Genomic DNA, 18,931 nt, shown 5'->3' on the forward strand with positions numbered 1-18,931 from the left:
CTTAAAAAAAAAAAAAAAGATTCTTGTTGCTGGTAACAGTCTGGATGGTTCTTGTCATTTTTGGTCTTGCACACATTGCATCTGTTTCATAAAAACATTCTAGAATTCTCACTCACCTGACTACAATACACAGTGTGAAGGTCTATCCCAGATGCCTCAGAGCTCAGTGAAGCTGACACTGTTTCTGGACATGGTTAACATTTTAAATGTATCTGTAGAGTAGTAGCAAACTATCAGCTATTTTTGATTTTTTTTCGGTTCTTGATGCAGTGCTGTCTGAGGAATCGGAGAGCTTAAGTATTGAGCTTACCCTTGCTCTTTATGCACTTACTTGTGCGTCTCAAAAAATGTAATTATCATTGAAAAGTTACTTTATTTCAATAATTCAGTAAAAAATGTAAAAGAGATATATTTAAGGCTATTTCTTTTATTGTTGTTGATTATTGGCTTACAGCCAATGAAAACCCAAAAATCAGTGTCTCAGAAAATGTGAATATTGTATAAGACCATCTGGTACTTTTGGCAGTGTGGGCAGTGTGCCAAGTCCTGCTGGAAAATGAAATCTGCATCTCCATAAAAGCTGTCAGCAGAGGGAAGCATAAAGTGCTGTAAGATTTTCTGACTTTGGACTTGATTTAACACAGCGGACCAACACTAGCAGATGACATGTCTCTCCAAACCATCACTGATCATCAGTAAATGTTGCATTTTATTTAAAATGTTTGGAGAGAGACACACAGTTCAAACTGCTTGAGGTCTAGTGTGAAGTTTCCACAATCAGTGATAGTTTGGAGAGTCATGTTATCTGCTGGTGTTGATCCTCTGTGTTCTATCAAGTCCACTTATTTGATATAAAATGATTTAGTGTTTTTTTTTTCCTCATTACTACTCTGATTGTCCTCAACAACCAGATGTTTCAGGCCTGCAATGCAAGAATTGTTGTAATTAAATAAACATTAAATTAAGATAAAATTTAGAACACAAAATATGAAAAGTCTTGGGTTCATTCTCTCTGCAAGTCAAATTAAATGCTCATGTGCAACATGTTCTAGTTTGTATTTGCATTTCCTAAACTGTCTCAAACTTTTCTGAGTTAATTTGGGGTTGTAGGAGTGTGAAGAATGTTTAAATTGGTACTTTCTTTCTAAAGTGCACTTTCTTCAAGAGACTTTTAAAGGCTTACAGAGACTTTAAGCTTTTAAAAGGTTTTTGCACACAAACAAACACACATACACTGACGCGCACACACGTCTATTACAATCATGGTTTTCTTAATGGACCCAAAAGATTCATTGCTCTATTGGGTCCTATTTTAGCAATCTATACACAAGCTGTCAACAATGCACCATTTGCTATAGTTTGCGGGGTGTAAGATAGCAGTGAGCATCGCGAAGCATCTTGCGCAGGGTGCCCATAGATTCTGACAAAATTTTACTACAAAGGACATCATTTTTATGTTTTCATTTTAAAATGATTAGATTATAGATCAAATTCACATTTTCTCTTATCAGGGATAGGGATAATATCTCTTTTATAAAGCTTTATGTAGATATGTCTGTTGGTAAATATATATATATATATATATATATATATATATATATATATAAACTTGAACTTAAAGTAGACCTGCACTGCTAAAATAACCTTTTGTGGCACTTAAACTGTCTGTTTTTACTTATTCAAAATTCCATCTGGGCTTCTAATAGAATAATAGTGTCAGCGAGGTAAACTGATATAGGCTAAAAAAAATGGAATATTATATATCAATATATCAAGATATCATAGCTGTATATCTTTTATCCAATAAATACTACTTTTGTCTTTGTTTTTTGTGGGTTGCCTGTTATGTGTTTTATTCTGCAAAGTCAGAATCCCAAAGGTATGAGTAAGGAGATGTGTTGGCACATTTGGGCACTATGCAAATGAAGGCAATGTGTGTTTTCTGTTTTTTTTCCAGATGAAATTTAGATTGAACTGAACATAGATTGCCCCAGGCACTGAACAGAAATAGCATCACATGATTCATTAGTCTTTCTCTGTGGCACAATTCTAATTTTCTCTCTACTGGGTCGTGTCAGTAATGCATAAATTTCCCCATGGCATGCAGGTCTTTGTTGGATTTTATTGGTTGCCAAATGCTTGACCTAATTGCATTATTTGGCTCTGAACAAACATTTATTCCAACATAATCTGCACCTGCTTTCACACTGTGACCTGATAACCAGCCTAAATTTACCGCTGTTATTCACACAAGGATAAAAATGAGGAAATGAGAGTTTTGCACAAATCTTGTAATTGGATGCAGTGTTGTAGTTCATTTGACTATAGTCCTGGGAACAAGCATGACTGATTTAAATGATGCCACCACATTCTGTATATGAGGAGTACTACATATTATACATGTTGATGTTACTTTATTTCAGTAATTCAGTTCAAAAGGTGAAACTCATAAATACAGCTCTAAAAAATATTAAGAGACCACTTCATCAGTTTTTTTTTTATTTTGCTATTTATAGGTGTATATATATATATTTGAGTAAAATAAAACATTGTTGTTTTATTCTATTAACTATGGACAACATTTCTCCCAAATTCCAAATGCAAAAAATACCGTAATTTAGAGCATTTGTTTACAGAAATTGAAAAATGGCTGAAATAACAAAAAGATGCAGAGCTTAAATAATTCAAAGTTTTAAGAGTTCAAAAATCAATATTTGGTGGAATAACCCTCGTTTTTAAGTGGTCTCTTATTTTTTTCAGAGCTGTTTATACAAGACCATTCAATTCAATTCAGTTCACGCCTCTTATGAGCAGATAGATAGATAGATAGATAGATACTTTATTGATCCCCGGGGGGAAATTCTTGAAAGCAGCACCACAGAGATGCCAATTCAGTTATTGTGGTGACAACAGTGGCAAGGAAAACCTCCCTTACGTTAAGAGGAAGGAACCAAGACAAACATCACTGGCGTTTTCTTTGTAAATGAACAGAAATAGTGAAAATCACAAGAAATACTATAAATAGTCTTATTAAATCGCACGTTGTTTAAGCGGGACAGTGCAGAAAACATATCATTGTCATTATATGAGTCCAGAATCCACTATAGCGTCTGATTTTCCACTAAATTCACTAATTCTTTCTTGGCTCTATATGTGTGTAGGTGTGTACTTGTAGGACTGTTGCTGAGCACTCGCACAGACCAGCACGGACTGCCTGCCTGACTGCACACAAAGAGCTCCTACGACACTGGAGCTCACGCCCATAGACTGACAGTGGTGGGCGGGGTCTCGAGCCTCAGAGATCATGCTCACACTTTGATTCACATCTTCATCTCCCTCCATCGATCTGCCATCAAAGCGCGCGCTCCGGACACAGCCCGGTTCACTGGGGGCGATGCTGACATGGGACCATAAATCACCCCCCGGACTGTGAAGCGGGAGGCGGTCCGCCGATCTGCCGGAGCGGGAGTGCGCGAGCTCGACTGGCTGGCTGTCAGGACCGCCAGGTCCTCCTCCTCCTGGAGCTGCTGAAGTCATTCATCATTGCTACTGCTGTCTTATTCTTCTGTTAATAAACATCGTCTGAGTGAAGATTCCCCCGCGCGCGCGCGTGAAGATGTCTGATTCAGAGGAGCTCACGGAGTTCGGGAGCATTGTGGAGCGCATAGAGAAGGGAGAGGTAAGTGAGCAGACATGGAGTCCAGCTTCAGCAGCTTTTCTCCCCAGAAACCTGTCGAGGAGTCTGTCTGTGGCTGGAAACAGACGGTAACAGGCGAGCTGCTGCTGCGGCTGCTGCTGTACAGTGAAGCCCATGACTGATCATACTGATACTGATTTATTTATTACAGCTGCTGAACTCTGTTTACTGTACTGAATGAGCTTAAGCAGGAAAAATCTAAAAATAGGACACTTATAAAAAAATAATTTTGGATGTTACCTGATGTAAAAAAATGATGTACAGATATACTAATCATAGGCTTATAATGAATTGTGCAGTGGACAAATGTATAAGCAGTTTAATCCTGTAGAATAACTTATTTTACAATAAAATATAACCTGAAATGAAGTGTATTGTAAGTGTAAGTGAATGAATTTTCACAGATTGTCTGAACATGCCATTTTAATAAGAGCCACTTGGTGGCATGAGATGAAATAAAATAATAGCAGCCTGTAACACTGCTATTACTACTACTACTACTGCTAATAATAATAATACATATAATATTAAGATTGATTTATAAAGAATTTTCCATACATATAGGCCTGTCATGATAAATAATTACATTATCGCTTATTGTACAATAAATGGACATGACCTCAATAATATTTAATAATCATGATATCGTCTATTGTGTTTACTTGTATATTTGTTCACATGTATAGATGTAACATTATTAGTGAACAGTATTAGTTATAGCCAGTCATGCAATGATCAATGACCAATGCTTCAATAACTGTGACTTCATACACACAGTGTGGACTGCAGTAAGTGAAAAAAATATATATAGTGTATAGGTTTCCCAAACCAGTATTCATTAAAATATTGTTGTCTTTTAAAGAGTATACTTTCTTTGATATGCTATGAAATTCTATTGTGATTATATTAGAATAATCTATTGGTCTTAAAATGACTAAACTATCATTTATCGCAATCATTTCTGGGAAGATATATTGTCCACAAAAGTATAAAGAACACTAAACAATGCATCCCAATTGCATATTACATACTAAAACGATATGATGTGTGTACTATATACTGATCTTAAATGTGTGGATTTGAAATGTTAGTACACAAAATATTAACTTTGGGTGTGTCCCAGTTGCGTACTAGGTGGCATGAGAAGAATCAAAAATATGTAAATATTTTAGTGATTATAAGCATTATTTATGTAGTACCTTCTAAATATTACAGTGTAGCACAAAGTGCTTTACAATACATAGTAAAAACAGAAATAAAAAGTACTCAATAGCATAATATTATATCGCTGAAAAAAAGCAATAACAGGAAAATATGTTTTAAAACATGCATAAGGAAATAAAGAAACCAGTTCCACATTCCATTTGTGAACTTAACAGTAGTACTTTAGGTATACACGATACTCTAATCTAAGGCTATGTCTGAACTGCAGGAAATGCTGACTTGGTTCCTTACTTCCCACGCTCTCCCGCTTAGAAGGCAGTGTCATGATGGTCATGATCTGTGATCGTATCAAAAGGGAACCATATGTCCTGACATTGCCAGGGTATGAAAGCTCGCTGCTAGATGTGAGAGCTGAGCTGCACTGTCAGTAGCATTATATATTAGCATTTTCACCAAATAGATGAGATTACTGACCTTCGATTCAATCAGATCCACACAGCTTTAATACTGCAATTTTGGCAGGTTAGTCCAGAAAAATATTAACATAAGGTGTTTCCAAAAGTACGTACAAATTACTAATACTAATATTAATAATATTCTAATATTCCTGATGTCTGAAACACATTAGAAAAAATAAGATAAAGATACAATGAACACTACTGGAAAACTTGCATTTGGCATATCAAAGGTTTATCATTTCCTGTATGAAAAGGGATTAGTATCAAAGGTTTATCATTTCCTGTATAAAAGGGATTAGTATGTTAATATTGTGTGTACTAATCTGTCAATCCCACACTAGAAATGTTAGTATGCAGGTCATGTCTGAATTGCAAGAAATGCTGCCTATTCAGGCAAGATTCTGAAGCAGTCTTGCCTAAATCGAAGATCAGTAATTTGTCTTCTGTTTTACTGGTACAAATTCTGACAGCTAATGGCAACACAGCTAATCGCATTTGGTTATATTTGTTGAGCAGCATGGTCTTGCTGGTCATGCTGGTCAGACAGCTGGGTCGTTCTGGTTATCTAGCTTGGTCATGCTTGTAGACCAGCTAAACCACCAAACTTAAACAAAAAGCTTGAGCTGCTCATTTTTTTTTTCTGTGAGAAAACTGACATAAATGTACATTAATTAAAGTATAATCGGACAGAAATAAATAAATAAATTGATTAAATATCTGTTTATGTCCATATATTTATTAATTCGTATTTATGTATTTTTAATACGTTTTTTGGTTATTAATTTAACATGCTGATAATATGTTTTCGTCCAAATATTTATTAATATGTATTTATGTATTTTAAACATTTTTTTAGTAAACAATTTAACGTGTTGATAATCTCTCCTTTTTGTCCAAATATTAATTAATATGTATTTAAAAAAATAAATTTAAATAATTATTAATTTAACGTGCTAATAATCTCTTTTTTTGTGAAAATATTTATTCATTTGTATTTATGTATTTAAAAAATATATAATGATAATTATTAATTTCACATGCTGATCATTTAATAATTGTCCAAATATTTATTCATATGTATTTATTTATTTTTTAAATACATGTATTAGTTATTCATTTAACGTGCTGATAATCTTATCTTCTTTTTGTCCAAATTTTTATTAAAATGTTTTTTTTTTTTTTGTATTTTTTAATAACAATTGTTTAATGATAATTATTATTTTAACGTGTTGGCGGTAATCTGGTAACAGTTGGTCGCGATCGGCAATCCGATACTATCCCCGCCCCCCTCGTTTGAATACCGGATCGGTTGCTATGGGCGACTCTCGGAGTCCCCGCCCCCCAGTTTCTTCCTCTCAGTAGTAACTGAGCTGCAGCCCCTCAGCCGGAGCTCGTGCTGCTGCTGCTGACTCACAGCGTCTCCTCGCTCTACAGCCGCGCTCTCCTCCACGCTGCTCCATTCATTACTACTCGCCGCTGCAGCTGCGGAGCGTTTGGCTCCACAACTCGGGAAAGTTCTGAGGCGAGCGCTAAGCGGTTTATAATACTGAGCTAACCTGAGGCGTGCACCATGTCCAGGCGAAGTTCAATGCAGGTAAAGGGATGTAAAGAGCGAGCTACTAATAATAATGTTAGCTGGGTTTAACTGCGGGGAGCTGCTCTGTCTTTGTGTTATTGTTCATTAGCCGGCTGGCTGAGGGGTGGATGGGGAAGTCCAGCACTTTTCAGAGATTTATTACGTAGCTAAACCATATTAGAGAAACGTGGAAGTGTCTGTTTTTAACAGCACTGTTGTAAAAGTGGTTAGAGAAAAAGTAGCTAATGGAAGATTCAACAACAATGGCTTACTTAGGCTACTTCCCCTGTGCTTTGCTTTCCAATGCAATATGCTAATTAGGCGTGGGCTCAGTTGCTCTAGTCTGGGAACTAGGCTGAACTCTCCTCACAGGCAAATAAATTTTTTTTGTTCTGTAAACTACGGAGAACATCTATCAAATTCCAAATAAAAATATTGTCATTTAGAGCATTTCTTTTCAGAAAATGAGAAATGGCTGAACTAACAAAAAAAGATGCAGCGCTTTCAGACCTCAAATAATGCAAAGAAAACAAGTTCATATTCATGAAGTTTTAAGTGTTCAGAAATCAATATTTGGTGAAATAGCCCTGGGTTTAATCACCGTTTTCATGCGTCTTGGCATGTTCTACTCCACCAGTCTTACACACTACTTTTAGATAATTTTATGCCACTCCTGGTGCAGAAATTCAAGCAGTTTAGATTGGTTTGATGGCTTGTGATCATCCATCTTCCTCTTGATTATATTTCAGAGGTTCTCAATTTGGTAAAATTAAAGAAACTCATTATTTTTAAGTGGTCTCTTATTTTTTTTCCAGAGCTGTATATGACAAGATGCATGAAAACTTTGATTAAAATCCAGGGTTATTCCACCAAATATTGATTTCTGAACTCTATGATTTCTGAACTTTATGAATATGAATTTGTTTTCTTTGCATTATTTGAGGTCTGAAGGCTCTGCATCTTTTTTGGTATTTCAGCCATTTCTCGTTTTCTGCAAATAAATGCTCTAAATGACAGAATTTTTATTTGGAATTTGGGAGAAATGTTGTCTGTGATTGTTCACTTTTGATTCAGATACAATGACCTTTAATAATTTGAGTGTTCCTTCTAAATGCAAGGCGCTAAGTCAGCATTTCTTTCATTTCAGACACAGCACTATATTATGCTGTACAAAAATGAGCTAAAAATGTATTGCATTGTAATTTAGTTTGTTTTGCTAATATTAGCTAGTTTCAAATGGTTTAATTAGTCTTCAGTGGTCTTCTGTGTTTGGGAGGCTGGGCATCCCATGAAAATATACCTTATACTGTTAAGTTAACTAATTAACCAACTTTTGACCAGCAAAGTGTGTTGCTTCGTCAGTTTGATCATGCTTGTAGAACAGCTAAACCATCAAACTCAAACAAAAAGCTTGAGCTGCTCATTCTGTTTTTTTTTTAGCAGGGCCATGTGTTTCTGTGTTGACAAAAACTGCTGTAATTTAAATTATTATTAATAATCCTCCTCATAGGAGACAGCTTTTTCCTGTTGCGTTTTTGTTTGAAGATATCTAGTTACTTACTTTATTTACTCTTCAGACGTGCTCAGTAAATATTGAGTTGAGGAAACTTCTGAGAAGTGCAGGTTTACAGAGGCTGGGCTTAGTCAGCTACCGTTTATTGAAAGTTAATGAAGTTTACTCTCTCACCCACCCACTCACTCACTGAGCTAAATCTTATATAAACATTACAGACTATTGTGATATGGTTTGGTGCAGCGTTGCTGCAGTCCTGCCATGATCCTTATCTGATTTTTAATATAATTATTAATTTTGTGTTGAGTATCAGATCAGTCTGGTTCATGGTCCTTTCTCACTTTCTCTTTAATTCCCGTCTCACATTTCTCTATGTCTCTCACTCATTCTCACTTCTTTCGATCTCTTTATGCCCCTTTTTCTAATTCTCTTTCTCTTTCTGCACCTTTTGTTGCTCCGCTTTTTGTCTCTCGCTGTCTCTGTCCATCTTATTGCTCTCCATTTTCTGTATTTCTCATCTTTTCTCTATCTCACATTATTTTATGTTGGTCTTTGTTGCACACTCATTCTCACTTTTGTCCCTCTTCTCTTTCTCACTCTTTCTCTCTCTCTGTCCATCCTACTTGATATACTGTGTTACTCGCCCATCATTATCTTTTGGTATTTCTGACTTACTTGTTCTTTGTACTCTTAACTCTTTCCCATCTTCTCTCTGTCCTCACTCATTCTCACTCCTTTCTGTCTCTTTTTATCCCTTTTTCTCTTTCTTTCTGTATCTCTCGTTGCTTTTCTCTCTCTCTCTCTTTCTGTGTATCCATCTTACTTGCTCATCTTTCTCGCTCTCCTTTTTCTCCCCTTTTTTTCTTTGTCTAAAACTTTTCTCTTTCTCTCATCTTCTTTCTTGCTTTCATCCTATACCTCATTCTCCTGCTCCCTTCTTTCTCATTGGTCTCACTTCTGGTCTTTCCCGTTTCTTTATCTCTTTCCCTCGCTCTCCTTTCTGTATATTGCTATTTCTTTGCTTTCTACTATCTTTTGCTCACCCTCACTTTTCTTCCCTCTTTCTCTCTCTCTCTCTCTCTCTCTCTCTCACTTGCTCATCCTCCCTCTCACTCTTATCTTTTCTTTCTTTCTCTTTCTCACTCTTTCTATCTCCTCAGGTACCTATAAAGAACATAGAGCGGGAATTGATATGTCCCATCTGCAAGGAGCTGTTCACACACCCCCTCATCCTGCCCTGCCAGCACAGCGTCTGTCACAAATGCGTCAAAGAGCTGCTGATGCTGAACCATGACGACTCGTTCAGCACAGACGCCGGCTCCGAGTGCTCCAACCCGGGCAGCCCTCGCTCCAGAGTGCCCTCTCCCAGCATGGAGAGGCTGGACAGGCTCGTGCGATCAGGTGCGTTCCAAATCCGGCGTCTTGCCGTCTCTACTGACCTCGAGAGTTGACCTGTTTATCGAGAGTTGAACTCAATAAACAGTTTGTATGGGATTTTATAAGCCTGTGTACTCTCTGTGAGAAATAGAAAGAAGAGGGTGAGAAAGGGATGTTCATGTTACTTGTTTGATAGCTTTGTACCATCTGCCCAGGGGTGTCCATCTGAATCACAGATGTGCTGTGTCAGGAGAATGTTGTGTTTTGTGCAGGAACCACAAGTAATTATCCCGGCTAATGAAAATAACCAGATTTATAAACGCGCTGTGTGTGTTACAACACATGACCGAACAAAGCCTACTCCTTAGCCCGTTTAAGCCTCTTTAAATAAACACTTGGGTTAAGAACAGTTTGGAAATAGTGTGATAGCTGTCACAATGTTTTTAATTTATCAGCATGAAATCAGGCCTGAAGGCTGCTAATGAAAGTTCAGGGCCTTGGTCCTGGTGCACTTGGTATGCATAGCTTGTTTAGGTTCCTAAGACCTGAATGGGACATTGTCAAAACACAGGGGGTGGGGAGATTTGGGAAGGTTTGGGTTAGGGTGCTGGTGTTCAGTTGAAAATGGATGTAGGCTTTATTACTACACCACATGGGTATGTAAAATAATAATAATTGGCACACCAGGCAGATAGTAAATTCAATGTAGGTCATTGGATGTGTGCCTTGTCTTCGGTGTGGATCCCCAGCAGAGAGAAGGAATTGTCTAATGTTTTCCAGTTATGCCTCTCCCAAAAGGTTGTCATGGCGACTCCAGCTCCAGCTGGAGTGAATGAGGGGGATTAAATCCGGAGAAGAGCCCAAAGGCCTCCCGATATTTCATATTATCTAGTATTTTGCACCATATTTGCTAAAGCAAGTCAGCTAGCTTTGTTTAGAGCATCTTTAGGAAGATGTGCTTCAAACTTAAGCTGGGCAGTATATTGCAGTTGATATGTTCCAAATTAATCCCTATGTTAGAATATATCATATAGACGTCATAATGTCACAGTTTTTTAACGTTGGGAATAAATTAGCAGTTTAATTTTGAAAGGGCAAAAATTTTGTAGGATATTTGTGAGGATTTTTTTAACTTCCAGAGAAATAAAAGGTATCACACTTGTGCAAATTATGCAGTAGTAACATTACAATTGCCTCATCAGTGATGTTTTAATCATAAATGTACCTCAGCAGTGCTACTCAAATCATATGTAACGTGACAATGGCAGGCAGATTTATTATCCTAGACATGTAGAGCTTTTAATTTTCAGCTGGAAAACAGACAGCTTGTGAAGATATAGAAAACTGATACTAAGTGTGATTACGTGATGCTGAATAAATTCTTTATTTTATTTAATTATTCTGAGTAGAGTGTAAAAATGCACTTAAACCTGTCATTTGTCACCTCTGCGGTAAGGAATATTTGCCTGTGTAATATCTTTTCCCCTTTTTACAGCATCAGCTTTGCACTGCAGTTTTTCGCAATTAACGTGATGCTGTTCTTTCATGTTATTCTGTGCAATCATGGGCTGTGAACCAGGTCTCACAGGTCTCACTCCACTTTTGTCCACATTTGTACTTTGTTTTTTTATTAGTCTTATTTTCACTTCTCTGTTTGTCGCTTGCAGCCTCACTGAGAAGGTCGTTTGGAGGGAGAGGTAGATGTGGGTTGCATAATTTGAATAGCTGTAGTGAGTACGGTGTTTTTAGAACCCCTGTGTACACACATGCACACTATTTCTCTGTATTCCTCTCTTACAAGCAGTTCCTTGTGCGAGAGGCCCTGTGATGGAATAACAGAGTAGTGGCCACTGCACACGTTCTTCCAGCCTCTTTTAAAAGTCTGCTGAGCATATTCGCTGGATAATGTGGTGGCCTTTTGGCACACGTTATTGCTGCAGGTTTGTAAATCCTTCAGGACTGAATGAGCTAGGCAGGGTTAATCATTTGGAGAGAAGTGGAAAAGCGTGAAGACTGAAATAAGTGTGGATGTTGCCAGGAGATAGGTTGGGATCGGAATGTCTGGACTATGAGTGCATGGCCCCCTCTGGTCTCCTCTCCTGGGCAGAGGCAATATTGCAAACCTAAATTATTGCAGTTTTTATTAAAACAACATTCTTTCATGTTATAAAAGCGTCTTAGATATGATTGGATGCTTCTTAGTGACTAAAACTTATTTAACATATTTAATATGTTTCCCTTACAATTTCCAGGATATAGTTAGAATGTAGAGTCTTTATTTTGCTGGAATATGCTCAGTAGTCTTTTATTAAAAAAACAAAACATGCAGTGATACTTATACTGGATGCGTTCTGAAGTGCTGTACCCCTCCACCCACCTTTTAATGTTGATTACACTCCTCTCCTCCCAACTAATCAATCAGTGAAACTACCCCCAGTTCTGTAAAAATACAAAGTTAGAGCAAATGGCATGGTTCCCAAACACACTTTTTCTTAAAGTGACTGTTCCAGCATGTTCTGCTGATATTAGCCTCGTACACATACCAGGTAACAGGACTAAAAATCTACAAGATGAGTAGCGATAGCATTTTATTTCTGCGTTTTATTACTTAAACAAGCTGCTCTTTCACCAGATTTTTTTTTGCCTAAGATCCAGAGCAGCTCTGGTTTCACAAGCTTTCTCTATGTCAGGGGTCAATAGTTATGTCCACAGTGGACCAGCGTGTCTGATAGGTTGTTTTTATTCATTCCAACCGAGCAAGAACTTCTCTCAATTAACAAATTAGAAGATTTTAAAGAAAAAGAAGAGTTTTGTGTTAAACCAGTGTTTTTAAATCCTGGCCCTGGAGCAATCCTTCCCTGCACATTTTAGACTGGCTTTTTAATACTCAATTTTAGGCCCGAACGCTGACTTTTATTGAAAATTGTCAACCAAAGCTTTAGGTTGGACACTAACCGTGCCTTAAAGACGTGATCAGAGTGATCGCTAAATGAATGCTGATGCCTAGTGAGCCTTCAAAGTATCTAGCAGATTTGCTGTCTAGACCTGTCTGCAAATATTAAGCCGGTAATATTGGAACTACATTGGAACTATTTTAACTACAGCAAATGATGGTACAAGACACAACATAAAAAAAAGTGACAACTGGTGATTTTGGCCGGCTTGTTGCAGGTTTCTTCTTGTGATAAATCGTAAAATCTGTGACCTTGTGCTGCTGATCAGTCATGTAGTGTGCAAATCACAAGCACTAAAAGACTGCAAGTTGTGTGGTGTGAACCTGACAATTTAGTTTTTTCCTGTTATAACACACCTGCTGCAACAGGATTTTATTAATTAACTGATTAGTTGAATCAGGTGTGTTGAGGAAGAGAAGGCAATACATGTGCAGGGCAGGCTTCCTCCACAATAGACTGTCGATTCAAACTTGATAAACTATATTGGTCAGTGGTTCCCAACACTGCTCCTTCAGGATTCCTTGAGCCTGAGTTAAAAGTAGCATGTTCAAGCAGGAAACCACTCAAAAATGCAGACCAATGTTTTTTTTATTGCCTTTTTTTATATTAATGCCTTTAGATTTAGAGTGGGATTTAAAAAAAACTTGTATAGGTGTCCCAATTCTTTGTCTATGTAGGGTATTTTGTCATATAAGTTGAATATATTAATGATAATAGCTTAGTGCGAGACTTTGAGAGCATGTAAGAAATTGAGGCTTAAAACAGATCTCTGACAAAGACAAAAAAATCATTTTTTTTATTTACATTTAACGTCTTCCCCTTTCTTCTCTCAGACAGTCTGACACTATTTTTAATTCAACAGGCAGACATAGTCTGTTTTTACCCATCACAACCTCAAAAACTGTGCATCTCAGCTGTAGGTTAAAGCTGTAGTCCTGACTGAGAAGCTGCGTGCTGTTGATTGTGGTTTTGTAGGGGAAGTTACCTCTATACCCTGCCAGATTGGCCTAATGGTGACTCGCCTGTTTCTGGTCTGAGCGTTTTATTATTTTTTTTCCCCCCTCCTCTGCACTGAGTCTCACTGCGGCAGCAGCAGCAGCTAGCCTCAGCTTGTCGTGCTGCAGATGCTGCACGCTACTCCCCTCCCCGAGCAGCACAACACACCCACAGCCTAAGTACACGCTTCTTTTTATAACACACCCCCACCCATCCACCCATTCCCACCTTCCACGCCCATAATTTCCTCTAAAATCAGGCCACTCACACCATACCTCCAGCTCCCATGGCAAATAAACAGCTCACCGCGCATCCCACGCTGCCATTATTCCGTAACCCGTGCCACGCCACTTCGTAACACCTAGTGGTTACGAGTTTGTTACATCTCCATTTACCATGAAAAACAACACTCATGGTCTCTGTGGTCGCTGCATGTTTGTCACAGAAATGCTTTCTATTATTGGTTGCATCCATCAGTCACTATTGTGCTACGCAATGTGACGTCACTGTCGTGCTCTGTCCTTGTTTGCCATGCATCCCAGTTTAGAGTTTCTTTAGCTCAGTGTTGCAAACATACTGCTTGCTTCTGCTGTGAATGTTTGTTGTGAATGCTTTTAGTAGTGATCCAGTGTGAAATTTACAGTGGTGCTTTGAATGTTTGAACACTTTTTTTTTTTTTTTAATAATAATTTTCTAGCTATATTTCTATGTATATTTGACCTAAAACGTAACACAACAGCCATTAAAGCTGTTAAGGAGAACCAAACCAAACAAATGAGGGCAGGATTTGAAGTATGACATAAAAACTTTGACTTAGTTTTTCTTTAACCATTGTTTGTTACAATGGATTGTGTGATTAGGGTCATTGTCTTGCTGCATGACCTGCATTCTCTTGAGATTCAGTTCAAGTGCTTCTCATTCAAACCAAATGGATCTATTTTAGTCTCCTCTGTTCACAAAACATTGTACCAATGGCTTCCTGTCCATCTGAGCTTTTGTAAACTGAAGATGGGCAGTAATGCTATTTTTGGAGATGCTTTTTTCTTAGTCTTCTCCTGAAGGTGGACTCAGTTACAGACTGTTGCAGACTGTTACATGCCTAGCTCTTGGCGTGATTCTTTGTTGGCTGACCACACCTGGCGAGGGTAATAATGGGCTTAAATTTCCTCCCATTTGTACACAATCTGTCTGACTGGGGAATTAGTGAAGGTTACACTCTGTATGGATGTTTTTTTTAACAACTCTTCTTCTGAGCTCCTCAAAGTTTAAGTCACATTTATACAGAAATATAGAAAACGGGTCCTAAAGGGTTCCACAACTTTTGAGCACCACTGTTCTTTCAACTGTGACTTATTATTTTGTGGAATGGTGAGTTTGTGTATGTACTTGTACTGTATGTGAGTGTTGAATGCACTGAACTGGACAAAGAGCCTATATTACAACAGATTTTCAAGTTGTCCTTAAGCAGGTTTTAGGAAAATAATCCGAACCCAAAGGTAGGGGTAACTGTAGGCAGTTACGTTAATTCACTTTTTGTGAATTATTTCTGTTCTTTTTTGTTATTATTTTTTAACCATTACATGTTTTGTGAGTTTGTCACATTTGTCTGCTCATTCGGCTTTTTAGTTAACCATAAAATTGGTCACTAATCCATTCACGTGTGATATCTTTGTGTTCCATTGACTTTGTTTCAGCTAGTTATTGTCCAGATCATTGTGAGCACTTGTGGCGTTTCCTTGTTTGCTGCATTGTGTGCGAGCACCCTGAAACCCGAGTCGGGTCGACTGGGGTTTCATCTTTTTAGGTCAGCGGTGCTTCCTTTTAGCGCATGGCTGTGTGCTCGTCTATTCACCCCCCTTTGTACCTGACGGTTTCATGTTTCCGCTAACCCAGGGTCCGTATCCTCCCCTGGCTGGAGGCGTTCCTCCGTGACCCCCCGTGTCACCACCTTCCCATGTCCAGGCTGCCAGCACGACATTGACCTTGGGGAGCGGGGCATTAGTATGCTCTTCCGCAACTTCACGTTGGAGAGCATCGTGGAGCGTTACCGGCAGGCGGCTCGGGCTGCCATGGCGATCATGTGCAACATGTGCAAGCCTCCTGTGCAGGAGGCCACCAAGAGCTGCATGGACTGCAAAGCCAGCTACTGCAATGAGTGCTTCAAGCTGCACCATCCCTGGGGGACACCCAAAGCCCAGCATGAGTACGTCGGGCCCACCACCAACTTCAGACCAAAGGTATGGGGCAGAGTTGCAAGTTGCTAAGGCTTGTGACTTTGGCACTTTAGTAAAATTTTTAATAATCAGAGTTTGTACGGTCATGAAAACCCTGAAAAAGTAGAGGAATTTGAAAATAGCAAATTCCAGACCTGGATAAGTTTCGGAAAAGTCATGGAAATTTGGTCTGCAAATCTTTGTGTTTCAGTTTATCGATGAAGAAAATCTATTTTGAGCTAACAAATACGTCAGCTCAGAGTTAATTCAGTAGTTTAAGCCTATACAATGGAGCTCTCAGAATCTGACACACATTTTATTATTAAAGATTGTGTGTTAACATTTTATCTGATTCATTTTATGCCTACTTTAATAAATTTTAATTATAGTTTAGGTTGATTTTTGGTTTTATTGTCCATGTCTGCACTGATGGTTTAAAAACTGTATGGTCATGGAAAAGTCATGAAATAATCATGGAAATGTATTGGTTAGAACATGTATATGATCCCTGAATAGTTTAAATAGCTTGCTTTGGGTCTGGGTCATCTCTGCATGATTTTGGATATACTAAGGATGCTTAGTGATTTTTGATGCATAGCATTGGCTATATTTGGCTGATATTTTAATAAATTTTAATTGTTTTAGTTGTAATGTATTATGTAACTGCTAAATGTTTTGGTAATTCTTTTTTTCTACGCTTATTTGTTTAGGCTGTGGATTGACATTGGTATTGACTGATATGTTATACACAGGCATTTCAGCATACTATGACCACCTCCTTGTTTCAACACTCACTGTTCATTTTGCCAGCACCAAGCACCATACAGTTATTTCATAGATATTTCTCAGTCCAGCAGGTAAACTGAGATGTTTAAAAACACCAGCAGCACTGCTGTCAGACCCAGGGGTCCTGGCCATTGAAGAACAGGGTAAAAGTAAGATAACATAAGACAAAATATTTAGAGTATAGAGTTCCAAATTGTTTCTACATTGCAGTAGAAACGAAGAGGTGGTCATAATAATGATTACTGTGTACACATAAACAAAAATTGGGGATCAGCAGTGACGCACACATCCCGTATTACTATAATAATAATTACCTATGTTGTGATTGCCACACGTCCACAATAAAAATAATATATAAGGGGTTATGTTAGAAGCCTTGTTTGAATATTGCTTTCAGAAATGTCAGTGTTTTAAATGTCAGTTACTCATTTACTGTGGTTATGTTCAGTATCAAACCACCTATTGTGCAGACCTTCTGAAACGATGTTATCAATATTTGAATATCACAGTATTTCCATCAACATTATGAGAGTAAGCAGAGCCCAGATCAACAGTTGAAAAGGGATCATGTTCTCACTGGGTTAGTTGTGCAGTTACCTAAGTGTTTCTGAAAGTGCTCGAAAGGCTGACCTTGTTTCCTCACCTAGCAGAAGCTGGTGGGCCGATAATAGCTCCAGGTTAATTTCAGCCTTTGGCATTGAGGGATTGATGGTCATTTACGTCCCTAAAATGGAGCTCCTTTGCCTAAAATCGATTACTTATTCAGGGTCTGATGCTTCTAAGTTTGTATCTGCAAGTACTTAGTACCTGCTGGTGTGGCTGTAGCAACCAATTAAAAAAAAAAGTTTACAGAGTCTTTCTCTGGATCTTTCTGCAGGTGCTGATGTGTCCTGAGCATGAGATGGAGAAAGTCAACATGTACTGTGAAGTGTGCCGCCGGCCTGTGTGTCATCTTTGCAAACTCGGCGGTTCCCATGCTAACCATAAAGTCACATCCATGAGCAGTGCCTACAAGATCCTTAAGGTATACCGTCCTGACCTAACACTGTATGTCATGATAACCAGTTTCATTTAGAAAAAAAACATAACATATATATATATATATATATATATATATATATATATATATATATATATATATATATATATATATATACATACATGTATTATTTTCAAAGTTATGTTTTACAGTACTTTTAGTACAGATATTTCCAGATTTTGTTTATAAATGTTTAGACACTAAATTGACATCAGTATAAGCAGATTAGCAACACCTTAGCAACCACCACGGACACCATAGCAACCACTGGGCAACACCTTAGCAACTGCTTAGCAACCACCACAGCGAACAGTGGGAGCCATTTTAGCGGCGCGACCATCCTGCGTTATCTTCAGGAAATGCTATTTTTTTTTAGTTACAGATTGTAGCTCTGTATCTGTTTATCTGTTACCACAGCAGTTATTATTTGGTTGGTGCGTCATTATCAGCGCTGCAGTGACACTGGCATGGTGGTGGTGTGTTAATGTGCTGTGCTGCTGGAGTTTTTAAACACCTCAGTATTACTGCTGGACTGAAAATAGTCCACCAACCAGAAATATTGTCATTTAAAGGTTATTATTTTGTGCCACTGATATATTAATAATATAATATAATTTTAATAATAAAGTTACATTCAAATAGCAATAAACATCTTTTGAAAGATATTTTAGGAGTGTTCTGATATTAGGATTGTTTCTAAATATTTTCTATATATAATTGTTTTAAAATAAAGTCCACATTTCCGCTCAGTCATGTCAATATGCTTTTCTTGCTCTGAGACACTTAATGAGCAACATTTGGTTCAGAAAAATGATTGAAGGCACGTCCATATATTGAACTATAAGTCGATAACGTGATTATCGTGACAGGCCTATAAAGTGCAAACAATTGCCTTATTTAGTCTTCTCAATTCTGGCACCTTTCCCAGCGTATCATGACCCAACAAAGGTTTACAGTTTCCATTTTTCAACCTGCTTATTAAATATTGAGCTGTGTTCTTGGCCTGGTTAGCAGGTAATCATGGGATTATGTTGCTTGTGAATAGACTGAAGGTAATGGGGCAGCTCTGCAGATAAATGTTATCTGTCAGCAAAGACCCCCTCCTGCCCACTTTTGGTCAGATATCAGTTTTTGGCGAATCTTGTCAGTGATCTAAAC

General features: G+C 37.9%; 1 protein-coding gene across 6 annotated transcripts in view; it reads left to right on the top strand.

Moving 5' to 3' along the window:
• Positions 1–3,268: 3,268 nt before the first annotated feature.
• The window catches only part of trim36 (tripartite motif containing 36), a 32,422-nt gene continuing 16,759 nt past the window's right edge, over positions 3,269–18,931 (top strand). The window contains exons 1-5 of one of the 6 annotated variants that reach the window (XM_049485875.1): positions 3,269–3,679; positions 9,569–9,809; positions 11,453–11,515; positions 15,629–15,972; positions 17,612–17,758. In XM_049485875.1, coding sequence (XP_049341832.1) covers positions 3,617–3,679; positions 9,569–9,809; positions 11,453–11,515; positions 15,629–15,972; positions 17,612–17,758 — 858 coding nt within the window. In that variant the 5' untranslated portion in view covers positions 3,269–3,616. Of the gene's footprint in view, positions 3,680–6,690; positions 6,914–9,568; positions 9,810–11,452; positions 11,516–13,815; positions 13,915–15,628; positions 15,973–17,611; positions 17,759–18,931 lie in introns of those variants that run through there. The other 5 variants (XM_007260794.4, XM_049485876.1, XM_022671108.2 and 2 more) reach the window with 5 other exon arrangements.

This window comes from Astyanax mexicanus, chromosome 12 (assembly GCF_023375975.1).
Source record: "Astyanax mexicanus isolate ESR-SI-001 chromosome 12, AstMex3_surface, whole genome shotgun sequence".
NCBI lineage: Eukaryota > Metazoa > Chordata > Actinopteri > Characiformes > Acestrorhamphidae > Astyanax > Astyanax mexicanus.